The sequence below is a fragment of the Dasypus novemcinctus genome, chromosome 4 (genome assembly GCF_030445035.2).
Source record: "Dasypus novemcinctus isolate mDasNov1 chromosome 4, mDasNov1.1.hap2, whole genome shotgun sequence".
Taxonomy (NCBI): Eukaryota; Metazoa; Chordata; class Mammalia; order Cingulata; family Dasypodidae; genus Dasypus; species Dasypus novemcinctus.
Window position 1 is genome coordinate 27,113,270 of NC_080676.1, and position 20,096 is coordinate 27,133,365.

At 36.2% G+C, this 20,096-nt stretch overlaps 1 protein-coding gene across 1 annotated transcript in view; it reads left to right on the forward strand.

The window, feature by feature from the left end:
- Window positions 1-20,096, forward strand: part of LEKR1 (leucine, glutamate and lysine rich 1) — a 275,552-nt gene that overhangs the window by 226,482 nt on the left and 28,974 nt on the right. The window contains exon 12 of the mRNA XM_071214463.1: window positions 2,718-2,811. Coding sequence (XP_071070564.1) covers window positions 2,718-2,811 — 94 coding nt within the window. The remainder of the gene's footprint in view (window positions 1-2,717; window positions 2,812-20,096) is intronic.

The window sequence follows — 20,096 nt, forward strand, 5'->3', positions numbered from 1 at the left end:
TTCTGACTCCCATTGACTTCAGGCTGTGAAATGTAAAGTTCAAGTCCTATCAGAAAGTACCTTCAGGGTAAGAGCTGGCTTCAATGTCCTACTTATTGTTGGAGTTCTTGCTTTCACTTTTTGATTTTCTTTTTAATTTTTAGTATGGAAAAATTTTGGATTTACAGAAAAGTTACAAAACTAGCACAGAGAATGTTTCCCATTGGTCCATTTTTCATAACCATGATGTATTCGTCAAAACTAAGAAATTAACATTGGTATAATACAATTAACTAACCTATAGACTTAATTCAGATTTCTTAAATTTTGTTTTTTATGCATATTGCTCACTTTTGCCCAGCCTACTGGTGAATTTTTAAAATATTTTTCTTAGTATTTTAACAGGACTTTTAGCTGTTTTAGTGACAAATATGTCAGGGTACCTAGTCTGGCATACTTCTGGAAAATGAATTCTGGGGAGTTTTTGTGTTTTTTTTTTTCAATAGACTTTCAAGTTATAGTCATAATCTGGGTTACCAAGTCAAATGCTTATTCTTTTGTGTCCTTAAAATTTTCTAGTGTAGAAATATAGGCATGATTTTTATTAAGGGAAAACTCTAATATTTTAAGAATGAAATGAAAATAGAGAACAAGAGATAGAGCTAAAAACTATTACAACACTCTAGGTGGAATATAAAGTTAAGAACCTTAACAAGGCTGTTGGTAGTGAGAAAGGAAAGGAAGAGGGACATAAGGAAGCAGAATATAGAGAGTTTTTTATTGAATGGATTTGGTAATACTGGGAGGTGGAAGAGTCAAAGATGCCTCAGGGGTTTCAAGCCAAAGGGACTGTTGAAGGTTTTCAGAAGTTAGGAGGAAAGCCAAGGAGGAGATGGTGGTGAATTTGGTGCTTGATGTGTGGAATCAGAGGTGTGATGGATCATTAGGGTGAGATATACAACAGACAGTTGTAAATGAAAGTAACAAGTTTGAGAGAAGGGATCAGAACTAAAAGGAAGAGAATGGTGATGGAAAGCAAATGGACTGGAAAAAAGGAATAAGCAATGGAAAAGAATCATTGTTTCAGTTTGTCAAAGGGCTGCCAATGCAAAGTACCAGAAATAGCTTGGCTTTTATAAAGGGGATTTATTTAGGGGGAAAGCTTGCAGATCTGAAGCTATAAAATATCCATATTAAGACGCCATCAGAGGTGCTTTTTCCCCAAAGTCAGCTGCCACGTGTTGAAGCAAGACGGCCACTTACCTCCACCGAGGTTTGAGCTCACCTGAGGGCAACCAGCCATAGAGCTTGTCTCTTTCTAGGCCTCCTTTATCAGTCTCAGCTTTTCCACTTTCTTCCCGACTTCAACTGTAAGCTCTCAGGCATACAGCAGGGCTCATGTCTTCTTGAGCTGATTCATGGGCCCAGCCAGTTAGGGCTTCATGCTTATGCCATCCTCTAGTCCTCTCTTACATGGCAGGATCAAATATGAAGGCCTCCTTTTCCGGTGTTTGTGTGTCTGTGTGTCTCTGTGTTTATATCAGACACAACAAGCAGGCAGAGATTCAACTTGAATCATGCCTCATTGACCTAGGCCAAACAAAAGCCCTAAAGTGATCTTATCAAGCAATCCAATTAAAGGGCCCTCAACTGAATTTAATGCAGGCAAAGGGTATCACACTAAAAGGAAAAGATTAGTTTACAGTCATAGTCTTTCTTTTTTGGGTATTCATAAAGTAATCTCAAACTGTCACAATCACCTACATAGAAAATAAATTAAAAAGTCATAGCGAGGGAAGTGGCTGTGGCTCAATCAGCTGGGCTGCCCTGGGTTCACGTCCCAGGGCCTCCTTGTGAAGGCTGGCTTGCCCACACACTGCGGAGTGCCACCTGGCCTGCAGGCGCCGCAGAGCCAACTCAGCAAGGTGACAGAACAAAAAAGGGAGACAAGCAAAAAAACACAGAAGAACGCACAGCAAATGGACACAGAGAGCAGACAACATGCAAAAAGCCACAAGGGGGGGAGTTATATTGATTATGAAAGAATGATAAAGCTCTGATCAACAAGCCATGCTTTTGCCATTTCTACTGATATTCAAAGTCTTAATTTCAGTGCCCCTGTGAAACTTTCTTATGAATCTCCTGTCCTTACTTCCATCCACAGGATCACACACCAAGCTTTAATATCAATTTATGTGGATTAAAATGTTAAAGAGTTCTTTATCTTTTCTTATAGATTCTAATGTGTTTTGTACCATACTACATCCTTGACATATACCCTCTATTTAGCTTGGTTTGTTTGTATCAGTATTTGAGATAAGTCAAAGAAAAATAAATCCAGAAGGAACTACTAACATTTATTGATTTTATAGCATATCCCAACATATTTTTCTTTTTAAGAAACAAAATATTGTCGTGTTAGAATTTAGTCATAAATATCTTAAGCTGCATCCTATAACACTTTATCATGTTAGTGGCTCCACACATGTTACTATTTTGTGGAAAAATAATTTATTACTTTTTAAGCAAAATTTAAGCCTGAAAAAGGACATACCTTTTATGTAGTGTTTTTAAAATTGCTGTTAACAGTTAAAAATTGTGTCTAGTACCTGTGATACATCACTTCAGAGCATAAAAAGAGAATGTTTTGAAATAATATTCTCTGAGCCAGGAACTGCAACTTAGGAAGAGTTGTTAGAGGTGAGTCTTAACTCATTTATTGGGTTTATGGTTTTCAGGGAATTGATGCTGATTTCACATCAGAAAAGCATTGAGCAGCTGCAGGAAACCCTTAATCAGAAGCTGCTGAGTGATGATAACTGGAGGGAGAAGGTAACAATAATGTGGCTCTTGCCAGCATGTATCTTATTTGCTATTTTCAGTTCCCTCCATTTGCTGAAAACTACCCCAGAAAGATTTCTTTACTTCTGTATATACTACTGATTCCTTCTGGAATTTCCTAGATTAAACATGTTTATGTTATGTGTCTTTTCCAAACTATTAAACAACATAAACGGAAATAAAATGATCAGAATACATAATGAAATCTTGTAAGATTAAAATAGCCCTTGGTTCTCACCCAAAAGCATAATTTTTACTTTTAAATATTTAATCATTCTCTTGAAGTGGCAGTCTACATTTGACCACACTCTTAAAAACAGGGAAATATTAATTCTTACAACTTCTCTACTCTTAAGAAAATAAGAATGTAAAATGACTTAAAATTAGTTATGAACATTTGACATATTTACCCTGGTAAAATAAAAATGAATAAGTATTTAGCTTTCTGGCTATTATTTTCAAAGAAAAAATTTGCTTTTATTCTATCAAAAATGCATTGCTTTTGGTCTTTGTATATTTTTCAAAGTTTCAACAATGAATATGTATTACTTTCATGATTTAAAAAAAATACAAGTAATATTTTAAAAATTGTTAGCCCCTACTTTGCCAGCCCATGCGCAGCTGTAGTCACTGAGGCATTAGCCTTCATCTCCCTTCCATAAACGTCAGGTACTCCCTTGAAATGGTCCCTGGACGGTATTCAGAACACGGAGCCAGAGTTTTTTCCAACCCCATCTCTTCTCCAATCTATATCTATTCCTAGCACTAGCCTTCTTGTTTGGTTTTTTATTATGTCTTTAATTTGTTTCTAGCACTAGAGCTGACCACTCAAATTCAGATTGCTTGACTCATGTCCAGAGAACCTGTTAGGTTATTAACAGATTCTTCTCCTTGGGGACTGGGCCTTATAATTTGTAACCCCAAGCAACAAGCTCAGGCCACCTTCAGACTAACATCTCCACCTGAAATCCCCTACTCTGCCCCCCACCAGATTGAAACCCTAATCTTCAAACAGGGGGCCATTCTCAGTCAGTACTAGCCATTTGTAAATTCATTCCCCTTCCCTTGTTCCGTAGAGTTCATTATAGGCTATGACCAAAAAAGATCATTGTAACAACAGAAATTAAAATTTGAGAATATATACTAAAATTCTCATATATATTTGTAATTTACATGTCTCGTTATTGTTTTATTAATAGGCCTTCTCTTTTTCTTCTTCTCTAAGGTCCATACTTCCTTTAATTCTAATTTTTATTAGCCTCAGCCAGTACAAGGCTGGTCTACTTGTACTGGCTGGTGTACTTGTACTGGTCTACTTGTATTGGCTGGTCCACTCATACTTAACTTCCCCCATCCTTCCCAATCCAAGTTTAAAAATTCAAAATGGAGTTAGAATGTACAGCCTGATAATCCAAAAATATTCAGATTAATACACTGAAGATTATTTTTTACTTATCCAATTGATAGAATGATTTTTGTACTATAGTGAAGATCTAGTAAAGTAGTTTCTCATAATTACTCTTTAAGGGACTGCAAATTAAAGCAGCCCTTTGGAGAAGAGTTTGGCAATGTGTACCAAGAGATATTGTAAAGCTCTCATCTTTCAGCTCAGAAATTTCACTGATGGAATTAATGTGGACAGATATTCACTGATCCTTCCCTTTTCAAACTCCTGAGCTCCTTCTCTTAGACTAATATGTAAACTTTCCTGCCTTAGCTTGGGTAGCAGTTCCCTCTCTGCATTCACATCCCACTAGGGGGTTTTAGATACACGTAACTGGAGAAGAGGTCTCAGTGTCAGCACCAATTCTACGATTCCTGCTCACTCTGCCCTGGTTTTCAAGTACTGCCATGAGCGAGTAGATCAAGTTAGTGTTAGCATCTTACCATTTAAACTATTAGATTCTTCCTTCATGCTGTTAATTTGATAATGAAAACAAACCTATATATAAGATACTTTACATTCTTATTAAGACCATGATACTTTCTAATAAATAATTTCACTGATGTATTTTGGCATAAATGGACATTTCTGTAACATAAGTGGACATTTCATTTTATTGAGAGAACATGACTTCTTATTTATAACGGTATCATTTAGCTTAGCAGTATATCAAGATCTGGACCAGTAAAGCAAAGGAATCATTTTTATGCCTTGGCTATGTTAGCTATTGAGACTATGAATAAAATTTCCCTAAAAGTTCTCTCATGAGAAACGAGAATTGCTAATATGACATTGTCATTTATTTCTTGGGTCACTGTGCCTTTGCGTAGGAATGAAATGTTCTCTTTACAAATATATAATACACATATTAGAATAAACTTCATTACTTAAATGCTTTTAACATTAAAAAAGTAAATAGTAATTTGTGCTTGTGCTTAATTATTTTAGAGTATGTAAAAGGCACATAATAGAATCAATAGTTGCTATGCAACAAGGATGGCACATTTTAAAATAACTGCATATTTATTAATTGTCATGGATTTTGTTTGTTTCACGTATTGCTTTGATATGAAGAAAGCAAATTAATATGCATGCTGAGCCTTTAAAAATGTTTCTAAATACAGAATGTTATTACTATTCAATTCAAAATTTCTCATAAAAGGATCTCCTATTGTCAGAATGCTTACATAATCAACTGACATCATTTATCAACTATCGCTTTTTAATTCAATGAACAAATTCCAACCAAATATTTTCTTAGGTATTATCAAGAAAATACATTTAGGAAGATTTTTTTGGAATTGCACAATTAACCTAATTTTAAATAGTACATAGAGCTAATAACAATTATTAGTTCAAACAAACAAATAAAACCTTATTACCTGACTGAAGCAATTGAAGCCATAATAAAAATGGAGGCAGGAAATTTTTTTTTAAATCTCAAATTATTTTTCAAAATGGAAGACCAAATGACATTCCTAATAATTACTAATGTATTTTAATGTATATTAGTGAAATTAAAAAGAATAACTTGTAAAATATAAAATTTGAAATGTATGAAGTTATTTACAAAATGTCAATTTTAAGTTATGCACAATAAAATAAATGTATAGCTAAAAAAATACAGAGGACACACTTAAACTTTTAAAAAATTATGCCACTCACTTTTCAAAACTGAATTAACAAAATCCCCAAATTTTAAATCTTCAGTGGTCTCAAAAGATCATCTAATTTAAACCCTTAATCTAAGTAATAAAAATAGCCTTCTCTGAGGAGTGGGTATAGCTTGGTGGTTGAGTACATGCTTCACAGGCACAAGGTCCCAGGTTCAATCCCTGGTACCTCCTAAAAGATTTTAAAAGGATCTCCTTTATTTGAGTGTTTACTGTAGGCCAAGTCTTATATTGAATGGTTTTCATAAATGTAACTTAGATCATTGTAACATTGTTATTCCCATTTTTCACATAAAAATGACTCACAGAAGTTAGGTAATTTGCCCAGGGTCATATACCCAGGAAATGATAGAGCTGAGAATTAACCTACGTGTGTCTGAATACAAAGTCCAAGATGGAGTAACAGGGACCAGACTGAACAACTAAAACTCTGGAGAAAATTTAGGAAACAATAGCTTCAGGCAATGAAGGAGGATGATTCTTGGAGATAGGAAACAAGCAAAGTGGGCCTTATACTCTCCCCAACTTGGTCTCTTAAAGGTAATTCCAGGCGATGGTGCAGGGAGTTGTAACCCAGGTAGAGCTTGGCAGATTGTCTGAGTCGAGGAGATATTGCTGAGAGTCCAGAGAGATTTTGGTGACTAGAGTTTACAGGCTAATGTATCAGAGAGGAGAGAGCTGAACACAGAGAGAACTCTTGAGATCTACAGAAAATACTCCTTGAATATGTATGTGATCACTGCATACATATGTAAAAATTACCCAAAACTGGGGAAAGAATCACCTTGAAAGAATTAGAGACAGTTTTAAAAAGGAAGGCCTAAAAGAATCAGCCTGAAACTTAACTATGTCCAAGAACAGAGCTCAAGCATATCTGTAAGAATACAAAAAAATTCAGCACCTAACAAATTAAAATTCACAATACCTGACATCCAATAAAAAAGTGTATACATACAAAAAAACAGGAAAATAGGAACCATAATGAGAAGAAAAATCAATGAATGAAAACCAAAACAGAAAAACAGAATTGATACAGATGAGAGAATTAGCAGGTAAGAATGGTAAAAGAGTTATGAGGAAAAATTGGTCATAGAAGGTATTAAAAAACAAGAACAACACTGAACTTCGATAGATGAAAACTAAAATGTCTGAGATGATAAATATACTGGATGGGATTGATGAAAAATTACATTCCAGAAGTATAGCTTGACCAACTTAAAGACATAGCAATAGAAACTATCCAAATGAAACAAGAGAGAAGAGACTCAAACAAAGCAAAACACACAAACAAAAACCAGCATCTGTGAGTTATGAGACAAATTCTGTTGGCTTGCTATATGTATAATTGGAATCCCTGAATGCCAGGAGAAAAGAGAGGACAGAAAAAATATTTGATGAAATACTAGCTCAAAATTTTTCAAATTTCATGAAAACTATAAACCCACAGATTCAAGAAGCTCAACAAACCTCAAGCAAATAAACGAAGCACACCAAAGCACATTATAGTCAAATTTCTTAAAGCCACTGATAAAAAGAAAATCATAAAATCAGCTAAAGGAAAAAAACAGGAGCAAAGGTAAGAATGACAGCAGAGTTTTAATCAGAAACAATGCAAGCAAGAAGACAGTGGAACTGAAAGTACTGAAAGAAAGTATTGAAAGAGGGAAAAAAGCTGCCCATTTAGTCTTTCATACAAATGAAAATATATTTCAAAAACAAGGGTGGAATAAATGCTTTTTTTTTTTTTTTTCAGAAATACAGGCACTGAAAGAATATATCACCAGCCAACCCACAATACGTAAAAGGATAAAAGAACTCTTTCAAGTCAGAAAAAAATTACAGTGCATGGAAATATGGATCTTTACAAAAAAAAAGTAGAGTACCAGCAATAGTAACATTGTGGGTAAATACATGAATTTATTCTTTATCACTACAATCTCTTTAAAATATAATTGAGAAAAGCAAAAATAACAGCAATCTAATATGAGTTAATGACTTATAGAAGCAAATTATATGACAACAATCGCATAAAGTCTGAAAGAGGAGAAGTGAAAGTATACTGTTGTGAGATTCTTCTACAATATGTGGAGTGATATGTCACTAGAAGGTCCACTATATTAAATTAAAGATGTATTCTGTAAGCCCTGTAGCAGCTCACAAAAAAAATAGGAGAAGAAAAACCAGATCTATAGCTAATAAGCCAGCAAAGGAGATAAAATTGAATTTAAAAATAATACAAAAGGAGAGAGGGCAAGATGGTGCAAAGTAAGGAGCTCCAAGAGTAAGCTTGTCCTACAGGGCAGTTAGTAATCTAAACAAAATTAGCTAAAGCACCTGTTTGGGGAGGCCAGGAGACCAGAAGTGCATCCTGCAACATCCTTAAAAGAATGGAAGGAGACTGCCCATCTGTAGTCAAGATTCATGAGTAGAGCACTCTGTGCCACAGAGGCCAGTGCCCACCCTCCACTGGCAGTGCAAGCCACTTTGGGATTTATTCCATGACTGGAGTTGGATGCTCCATTTCCCAAAACAGGATGAAGAGACAACCAGGCACTGACTTCAGCCACTGATGAGTAAATTTGGCTGGCTTAAGTATAATTCTAAGAATAGCTAAAGTTTAAATCAGTTCAAGTGAGAAAGAGGTCAATAGTTGCTATTTTAACTCTTCCCCCCACCCCCACCCCAGCATGAAGGGAAGCAGGACTAATTGATAATCACAGTGATGGTAGGGACCATCCTCTTTCCACCCAGATCAGATTACAGCCCTAGCCTAGGCTCCAGCCCCACCTATGGCAGGGAAGAAGCTAGTGGAACCTGCACCAGCTTCTCCAGGCAACTGCAGGTACTTTTGGCCAACACAGACTGGATATTTGGGCATGTGGGGCTCTTTCCCCACCTCTCAATAGGATAGGAGGGGGACTCTGTTTCCTCAGCCTCTCCAGGCAACTTCAGGCACTTTCAGCCTGCAAGAATTGGTTTTTAGAGTGCCTTCAATTCCTTTTCTTCTCCCCATATAATCGGAAGGGGGGTATTTTCTCAGCCTCTTGGGGCAACTGCAGGCACTTTTGGCCTGCACAAACTTGACTGTTGGGTGCCTGTGGCTCCACCCCCACCCCTGATAATACAAGAGGAGGGTGGTGTTTCCCCAGACTCTCTGGGTAACTGCAGGTGCTTTTTGGCCCACACAGACTGAATAGTTGGACACTTGTAGCTCCATCCCCTCCCCCCAAGTAGGATAGAAAGGGAGCTCTGTTTCCTCAGCCTTGCTGGGCAATGTCAGGCACTTTTAGCATGCATGGACAGGACTATTGGGTGCCTGTGGATCTACCTTCACACCGCCCCCAATAGAATGGGGGAGAGAACTGGTATTTCCTCAGCCTTCCCAGGCAACAGCAGCCACTTTCAGGCTACACAGACTGAATTGTTGGGTGCCTGTGGTTCCATTGCCATCCCCTAAAGGACAGAAGACACAGTAGTCCCTCAGCCACTCAGGACAAGTGTAGGCACATTTGGCTAACATGGATTAGATTGTTGGGCATTACAGAGGGTCCCTGCCCATCCCTAGCATGGAAAGGGGAAGCCAGTGCTATTTCAGCATAAGTAGGCAACTACATTCATTTGGGACCTGCACAGCATAGATTGCTGCACATACCTGCAGCTCCATCCCCACCCCAGGCAGGGGAGGAAGGAGCATGAAGCTTCATCAGTCTCTTCAGGCAACTACAGATGGACTTGGCCAGCACAGCTTGGATTACTATACATGGCTGCAGCTCTGTCCCTACTGCTAGCAGAGGAAAAGGTGGGAGAAGCTTCATTGATTCCTGGGGCAGTGTGGACAACTTCAGCCTCCATAGCTTACAGTACCAACTATATCCTCAGCTACACAGCCAGCAAAGGACAGCCCTAAACTAAAAAGAGAAACTGAACCCAGAAGATAAATGCATCTAGTAAGCCAGATGCCAAGACACCAACAAAAACTTACAATCCATACCAAGAAACAGGAAGATATGACCCAGTCAAAGGAAAAATATAAGCCTCCGGATGACATAAAGGAATTGCAACAACTAATCATAGATGTTCTAACAAAGCTCCTCAATCAGTTCAATGAGATGGCTGAAGAGATTAAAGATATTAAGGAGACACTGGGTAAGCACAAATAATTTGAAAGCATACATAGAAAAATAGCAGATCTTATGGGAATGAAAATCACAATAAATGAAATAAAACATATACTGGAGGCACATAACAGCAGATTTGAGGAGGCAGAAGAAAGGATTCGTGAGCATGAAGACATGACCTTTGAAAGCAAATATAGAAAAGAATGGGAAAAATTTAACAGGGTCTCAAGGAACTAAATGATGGCAAGAGACTTGCAAACATACATGTCATGGGTGTCCTAGAGGAGAAAAGAAGGGAAAATGAGCAGAAAGAATATTTGAAGAAATAAGGGTGGAAAATTTCCCAACCCTATTGAAGGGCATAGATATTCATGCAAAAGAAGCACAATGAACTCTTATCCAAATAAATTAAATAGACCAACTCTGAGACACATACTAAACAGAATATCAAATCCAAAGACAGAATTCTGAGAGCACCAAGAGAAAAGCAATGCATAACGTATAAAGGATATCCAGTAAGATTAAGTGCAGATTTCTTATCAGAAACCATGGAGGCAAAAAAGCAGTGGTATGATATATTTAAGAGACTGCAAGAGAAAAACTGCCAGCAAAGAATCTTATATCTGACAAGATTGTCTTTCAAAAATGAGGGCGAGTTTAGAATATTCACAGATAAACAGAAACAGAGAGAGTTGGTAACCAAGAGACTGACTTTGCAGGAGATGCTAAAGGGAGTGTTATTGCCTGAAAAGAAAAGACAGGAGAGAGAGGCTTGGAAGCTAGTCTAGAAATGAAGATTATATCACAGGGTTCACAGATGAGTTCAAAGAAGATTTACTACCAATCTTACTCAAAGTCTTCCAAAAAATAGAACAAGAAGAAAAACTACCAAACTCATTACTATGAAGCCAATATCACCCTAATGCCAAAGCCAGATAAAGATATTATGAAAAATGAAAATTACATACCTATTTCCCTAATGAATATGAACGCAAAAATATTCAACAGAATACTTTTTGGATACTAATAGAATCCAACAACACATTAAAAGAATTATCTATCATGATCAAGTGGTCTTTATGCAAGGGCATGCAAGGGTAGTTCAATCCAAGAAAATCAATTAGTGAATATACCACATTAATAAATCAAAGAAGAAAAATCACATGATCCTATCAGTTTATGCAGAAAAGGAATCCTTTCTTGATAAAAAAAAACATCAAAAGATGGAAATTGAAGGAAACTTTCTCCCCATGATAAAGGCAATATATGAAAAACCCACAGCTAACATTGTACTCAATGTTGAAAGACTGAAAGCTTTCCCCTTGAGATAAGGAATAAGACAAGGATACCCACTGTCACTACTGTTGTTCAGTATAGTTCTAGAGGTTCTAGCTAGAGCAATCATGCAAGAAAAAGAAATAAAAGGCATCCAAACTGGAAAGTGCAGCAGTTTGATAGAGTTATGAATTCCAGAAATAGAATTGGTTTATGTTTGTAAATTGAGCTGTACCTGGGCATTGTTAAATTATGATTAGGGTTTTGATTAGGGCACATCAGTAGGGTGTCGAGTCCCCACCCCTTCATGGGTGGGGACTCATAGATAAAAGGCGTGGGAAAGGACAGAGTTGGAGAGTTTTTAATGTTGGAGTTTGATGATGAAGTCTTAAGCTGGAGCCCTGAAAAGTAAGCACACAGAGGAAAGAGAAGCAAGCCCTGGGAATAGAGGAACCCTAATCCCAGAGAGAAGCAATAACTGGGAAGAGAGGAACCCAGGAAGCCCGAACCCAGGCAGACATCGGCAGCCATCTTGCTCCAACACGTGGAAGAGGGAAGTAACCTATGCTTTATGACCTGGTATCTGTAAGCTCCTACCCCAAATAAATACACCTTATGAAAACCAACCAATTTCTGGTATTTTGCATCAGTACCCCTTTAGCTGAATAATACAGAAAGGAAGAACAAAACCTTCGCTATTGAGAGATGGTATGATCCTATACCTAGAAAGTTCCAAAAAATCTATAACAATACTGCTAGAGCTAATAAGCAATTTCAGTAGAGTGGCAGGATACAAGATCAGTAAACAAAAATTAGTGGTGTTTCTATACACCAGTATTGCACAATCTGAGGAGAAAGGAAAAAATTCCATTTACAACAGCGACTAAAAGACTCAAATATTTAGGAAAAACTTAACCAAAGTTGTGAAGTACTGTAATTCAGAAAATTAAAATGCATTGCTAAAAGAAAATTTTGAAAGACCTAACTATAAAATTTACAACCATAAAGCTAGAAGAAAATATAGGAAAATGTCTTCAAGACTTTACACTGAAAGCATGAGCAATGAAAGAAAACATGGATAAATGAGACCTTCTCAAACTTAAACACTTTGTGATTGAAAGAACTTAGCCATAAAGTGAAAAGACAGCCCATTCAATGGGAGAAAATATTTGGAAACCACATATCCGTAAGGGTTTGATTTCCCTTCTATATAAAGAGATCATAAAACTCAACAAAAAAAGAGCAAGCAATCCAGTTTTAAAATGAGCAAAAGACTTCGGCATTTCTCCAAAGAGGAAATACAAATGGCCAAAAAGCACGTGAAAAAAATGTTCAATATCACTAGCTATTAGAGAAATGCAAATCAAAATGACAATGAGATAACATCTCATACCACATAGAATGGCCATTATTAAAAAAAAAAAAAGAAATGCTGGAGAGGATGTGGAAAAATAGGAACACTCCTTCACTGTTGGGATTGTAAAATGGTGCAGCTTCTATGGAAGACAGTTTGGCAGTTCCTCAGAAAGAATTGCCATATGATCCAGTAATTCTTCTACTAAGAATATCCAGAAGAATTGAAAACTGTGATGCAAACAGACATCTGCACACCGATGTTCATAGTGGTGTTATTCACAGTTGCCAAAAGATGGAAACAACCCAAGTGTCCATCAACCAATGAATAGACAAACAAAATACAGTATATCCATATGATGGAATACTATGCTGCAGTAAGAAAAAATGAAATTGGGACACACATGATAGCCTGGGTGAATCTTGAAGACATTATGCTAAGTGAAATAAATCAGACACAAAAGGAAAAATATTGCATGGTCTCACTAATATGAACTAAATACTAAATATAAACCCATGGAATTAAAACAGAGTGTAGGTTACTGAGAGATGGGAGGAGGGCTGAGAGGGAGTACTGATACTTAATGTACGTCAAAGTTTTAGTTAACTTGACTATAGAAGTGTGGAAATGGATAGAGTTGATAGTAACACATTATAAAAGTAAATAGAACTAACACAGCTGGTTTATGAGTGGGATTGTGGCTGAAAAGTGTAGTCTAGGGATATAAATGTCAGTTGAAAGAAAACCAGTGAATAATCTAGGGACTGAATAACAGTGAACCCAAAGGTGGATTAGAATTGTGGTTAATAGTACAAATGCAAGAATGTCCTTCTGTGAACTTCAACGGATGTACATCACTATTGCAGGATGGTGGGAATATGGAAAAGCATTGGGAAAATACAATTAATGTAACCTATGGGCTATAGTTAAACAGCAATACTGTAAAATTCTTGCATCAATGCCAAAGAGATACTGTGTTATTAATAGGGGTGTATGTGGAAAAAATATGCCAATGTACGCTATGGACCATAGTGAGTGGTGATAGTCTGATGATATTATCTCATAATCTTTAACAAATATTCCACAACTGTGTCGTGTGTTGGTGAAGGGTTATTGTATGGAAATTCCATACATGTACATGATTGTAAATTCACAACTTCTGTAATAAAAAATATGTATTTTTTAAAATGAAAAAAAAAGTATCAAAGACTTAAGTGTAAGAGTGAAAACTATAAAACTCTTAGAAGAAAACATAAGAAGTAAATCTTCATGACCTCAGATTTGGCAATGAATTCTTAGAAATGATACCAAAAGCACAAACAACAAAAGAAAAATTAGATAAATTGAATTTCATCAAAATAAAAATCTTGTGTGCTTCGAAGAGGACTATCAAGAAAGTGCAAAGACAACCCACAGAATGGAAGAAAATATTTGCAAATCATGTATCTAATAAGGGACTTGTATCTAGAATATATAAAGGACTCTTATAACTCAATAATAAAAGACAAACAATTCAATTAAAAAATGAGCAAAGGATTTGAACAGACATTTCTCAAAAAAACAGAAATGATCAACAGGACTAAAAAGATACTAAACATCATTAATCATCAGGGGAATGGGGAACGGAAAATCAAAATAATTAGATACCACTTGACACCCACTAGGATGGCTAGAATCAAAAAGTCAGATAATAATAAATGTTGTTGAGAATATGGATAAATCAGAACCCTCAAAAACTGCTGGTAAAAAAGTAAAATGGTGCAGCCACTTTGGAAAACAATTTGGCAGTACCCCAAATAGTTAAACACAGAGTTACCATATGACCCAGCAATTCTATTCCTAGGTATTGACCCAAGAGAAATAAAAACATGTGTCCACACAGAAACTTGTACACAAATATTTACAGCAAACTTATTTAAAATAACCAAATGGTAAAAAGAACCCAAATACTCATCAACTGATGACCAGATAAACAAAATGTGGTATATACATGCAATGAAATATTATTTGACTGTAAAAGGATTGAAGAATTGATACATACTACAACATGGATGAACCTCAAAAACATAATGCTAAGTGAAAGAAGCCAGTCACAAAGGCCATATATTAAATCATTCCATATATGTGAAATGTCTAGAAGAGAAAAATCTGTAGAGATAGATAGTAGATTGGTGGTTGCTTAGGGTTGGGAGTGAGGTAGGGAGATAGGTGGTTGATAGCTGAAGGGTACCAGGTTTCTTTGTGAGATAATGAAAATGTTCTAAAATCAACTGTGGTGATGGTTGCATATATCTGTATATATACAAAAATCTTATTTGTACATTATAAATTGGCATATTGTTATGTGAATTATATTTCAATAATGCTGCTATTAAAATGGGACATTGTTGAAACATAATACAAAAGGGGAGCTGATGTGGCTCTGTGGTTTGAGTGCCAGCTTCCCACATACGAGGTCCTGGGTTCAATCCCTGGCCCTGGTACCTGAAAAAAAAAAAAGTATACAAAAGAAGACAGAAAAGTAAGAAAGAGAAAAAAGATGAGAGGGAACATATAGAAGGCACATAGAGATAGTAGATTTAAAGCTAACCTTCTCAAAAATCACATTAAAAGTAAATATGTGTCATGATGATGGGAGAGAGTGTTGCTGTGGGTGGAGTGGGGGGTGGGGGCGGTGGGGTTGAATGGGACTTCATATTTTTTGAATGTAATATTTTTTAAAAAATGAATAATAAATAAATAAATAAATAAATAAATTGTGCTCCAAGAAAATTAGGGAGAGGACTTTCATCTCCCAGGGTCAAAAGTTCTAATATATTGTCTTTTCTGGCTAAAAAGATGTGAATACACTCATTATACAGATAAGATTATGAAAATCACTGAATTGTATTTATTAAATAGCCCACTATGTTCAGGAAAAAAAAAAAAAAGTAAATGGTCTAAACCAGGGTTTAGCAAGATTTTTCTATAAAAGGCCAATTAGTAAATATTTTCAGCTTTGTAGTCCATACTGTCTCTGTCACAACCACACAACTGTGATGGTAGGGTAAAAATAGCCATAGACAATATGTAAATGAATGGGCATGGCTGAATTTAGCTTGTGGGCCATAGTTTGCCAAGTCTTGGTCTAAACATCCCCATTAGAAGTCAGAGATGGTCATATTGGATAAAATTGTAGCAGCCAACTATGTTTGTGCTGCCTACAAGAAATGAACTTCAAAGATACAAATCAGTTAAAAGTAAAAGAATGGAAAAAGATAATACGCTAATACTAATCAAAAGAAAGCTGTAGCAGCTACATTATTATCAGATACAAGTTGATTTCAGAATATTTAGAATTTTACCAGGGATTAAAGATCATTTCATAATCTTCGTAAGAGTCAATTCACCAGGAACAATCGTAAATATTTATGTACCTGTCAAAACAAACAAAATCACCAGTATAATCAAAGCTATAGGTTTATTAAAATAGAAACTGCTCAAGCAGGGAGATTCCAAACTAGGGAAGTCAAGGTGAGAATCTCAAAATGGTGAGTGAGTTACAGCAGCTAATAAAGGCGATTAGGAGATTTTCAAGTGGGAAGTTAACAAGATTGGTTGACATTTAAGTTCTTCTCTACATAGGGGAGTCTTACAAAGCAGGGTGCAGATATACATTGTTTAGCATAATATACTTCTCCATTATTAATAGGCTATCTCTACCATATTCAGATCATCTTAACACTAAATGTTGCTCAAATTGCAACTTTATCAGGAATGTACCACTTTCTTGAAAAAGCACATCCTTGTAGTCAATTTTTATAATCTGGAAAGCCCCTGCCATTTCTTGGAAATGGGTCACACCCAGCAATGCCTATGCAGGTGCCCATTTTATCATACCTAATGATAGAGCTTAAAAATACATGAAGCAAAAGCTGATAGAACTGCAAGGAGAAATAGATCCATAATTAGAGTTGGAGATGTCAATAACCCTGTCTCAGTAATTAACAGAAAAATAGAAAGCTTGAATAACACTATTAACAAACTTGACCTAATTGATATTTATAGAACTCCATGCTCAGCAAGAACAGAATACACATTCTTCTCAAGGGCATGCAGAACATTTACCAAAATAGATCATATTTGGGACCATTATAGTAAGCCTCAATGAATATAAAACGAGTCAAATCATACAAAGTATTATCTCTGACCACAATGGAATAAAATTAGAAATCATTAACAGAAATAAATCTAGAAAATTCCCAAATATTTGGAAACTAAGTAAATAAAACGTCTGGACCCTTAACCACAATGCCATGTGAGCATGAGGGTGCAGGGGAGGAGGTGAGGGTAGGCTGCATGAAATAAACATGCTGATATAGAGTCCACCAGAACCTTCTGGATGTGCTCACCCTCTCCATCTTATAGTAGCTCTATGATCCTGGTGAAGTTACTTTCTTTCTGAGCTAGTTCTTAATCTACAATGGGAACAATAATTATGGATTATTATTCTTTCTTCCCAGGTTTTTTGTAAGAATTATCTGAGATATATGAAAAACATCTTTGCCATACTCCTACCTTAGTTCATTTCAGGTACTCATTAGGAAAGAGTGAACATTCTCTCCTTCCGTCCTAAGTTCCCATACTTTTTAGCATAAATTGCCATGCAGGTGATGCATTCTGATACCTTAGCATTGGTCTTTTCATAACAAATTCCATGTATTTGAATTATCATCTATCTTTATAATATATTTATACAGTAGTTAATTCAGAAATAATCTGAAGTGTTAGCTTTCAAATAGTATTTGATTTTAACTTTTGGAAAATAGTATAGTTTATTTTTAGGAGATGTGTTTTCAAAAATGATATATACATAACAATACCAAAAAATGTTCTCATTCCTACTTTGACGTTGGGAATTCCCATTGTTTTTAAAGGGATCATTGAGCAATAAGCGATTATGTTATAACATGTGTTGGCTCCATGGGCAGTTAGAAAATGTTAATATCAAAATCAACCACAAAGAAGTCACCTGGAAAAAGTGAAAAGACAGCTTTTGTGCATAAGTATTGGCCACAGATGTTATAAAATACTAATTATGTATTTCAGTCACAAGTACAAAAGGAATTATAGAAGAACATGTTCTAGAGTCATCAAGTCAGCCTTCAACAAGGAGATTAAGTTTGAGCTTGAGAAGGATATATATATAAAGCAAAAAGAACTAAAATCCTGAATGTGTACACAGATAACCAATTTTATTTTGTATAACTCTTGAGCTCATATTATTAATGCTTTTCTTTTAGAAATCAGAATTCCCTCCAATTATCAAATTTACTGTTAGTTATTAGAAAAAGTGGTTCATGTTTCATATGTGCACCATCATCAAATTTGTTTATTTTGCATAAACATAAGTTCTGCCATCTAAGATATTTGAACTGACAGCTCCTATTAACATAAGCATAATTCAGCATGAATTCATCTTCTCAATGGCAAATGATACATTGTCTTAAGCAAATCATTGAACATATGAGGAACCCACAAACACAAATAAATCACATCATGAAAGGATAAACGGTCTCATCCCTCTCTGCCAGGGCACCAGCACATTCTGCTGTCCCATTGCAACTTCCATAAAAGAAAATCAGGTCTCAGTCTCATCACTTTGCTTCTCTTTTTCCTGTTGGGCAATTTAAAAACCAAACTAGTTTCTTCAGTCACTCCACTCCCTCAGTCCAGTCTTCTCTTTCCTTCCCTCCTCCCATCCATTCTTTTTACTCTTCCATCCTTCCATTCTCTTTACTCTTTATCTACAATAGTTCATTTCATGGAACAATTCAGGAGTAATTATGAAGATCTTCTTGCTTTCTGACTCAGAACATTTAACACATTTAGTCTATTAGCTATCCCCTTTTCTTCCCTGAATGCTTCCTTGGTTTCATCTTCATCAAGGGACCCTGCTGATTTCCTAAATGACCTCTTCCCATAATAAATTTAAAGACCTTCTTTTTTTGAAAGTCCGCCTAAATGTCTTCTCTCATCTAACTTGCAGTTTGTCCTGTCCCACATACTTTGTGTACATTCTTTGTACCATATTTTGAAAGATGTCTTTTTGTCCTAAAATAGCTATTTGACTTTGCCAATTAATCACACAAGAGATTTTTTTGAACCTCAGCACATTCATTTTTCTTGAGCTTCTCAAAAAATATTAGCTTAGTTTTTTTTTTTTTTTTAACTGTAGCAAGGCATCTTGTGGATTATTAACTCTTAAAGTTGTACCTTCCAACTTTTCCTGGTGCTTTGCATTTTATCTTCTTTCATGTGTTCTTGATTTAACTAGGCCAGTATGACTGAAAGTGGTAAAAGTCGGGTGGGAAACGTCCAGGGCTGCCACTTACTGTGTTCAGATTGCACACTGCACAAGAGCACAGACCAGTGGAGTGAAAGGAGCTAGAATCCAGCCTATGCTCTGCTCACCAAGTCCTGTGCCTAACTGTGAGGTTGGGTCCTCTAAGGAAGGAGTGCTTTGTTAATTCACACAAAGGTGCCCTATGCGCTGGTGGTGGCTCAGTAGAAGGTCATGTACACAAGTTTTTATTTTATACTAATGTATTCACAAACCACTGAAAGGGAATGAAAGAATCTGATTCACATTTTGTAAAGAACATTCTGTGCTGTATGTTCCATCCTGAGATGGGAAGGGCTGGGGAAGGAATGGGTTTTTGGGGAGGAGGATGTATCAAGATTTCTGCATCATTTCATTTGGGACACCTGTTAAATATCTAAATGACATGTCCAGGAGGCAGTTGGATACAAGTGTCTGGAATTCAGAAGAGAGTCTGTTCCTTAGTTGGAGTACCCCAGAGGCTTTCCTTCCCTTGAGCAGCCTGACACACACTTCTGAACAATTCTATGATGTTCCTAACAGACTCATCAGTAGCCTTTTTTCTAAACATTACAGAAATTTATTTTTAGAGTCAAAATAACTCTTTGCATTGACTATAATCATAATGACTTTGTCTTGAGACAACTGCTCAGTCCTACACCCAGTGCGATAAACCGGATAGACCCCACACAGGGGCTAGTCATCTATCTGCATTTTATTTAAAGGGTTTCCTTTAAACTCTCCAAGTAAACGTTTTCTTTTCTCAGTGTTCCCTAGAGAAATTCAGATTTATCACTGCCCTTCTCCTTGCAAGGAGAGGCACAGTTACAGTTAGCCAGGTTTGACAGTTTTCCTCCCAATTTCCCTTGCACTTACCCTTTCTTAGAATTTCTAACCACAGCACGGTGTACATCTAGAGCCAGACTGTCTTTGGGAACCCTTCTCTAATCTTACCAGCTTCCAGGCCTGCATGACTCCCATACTCATTTGTTCTATCTATTGCTCCAGTAGGTAGAGCCAAAACTAATAGTTAAAAGCCACAGGGGAAGAG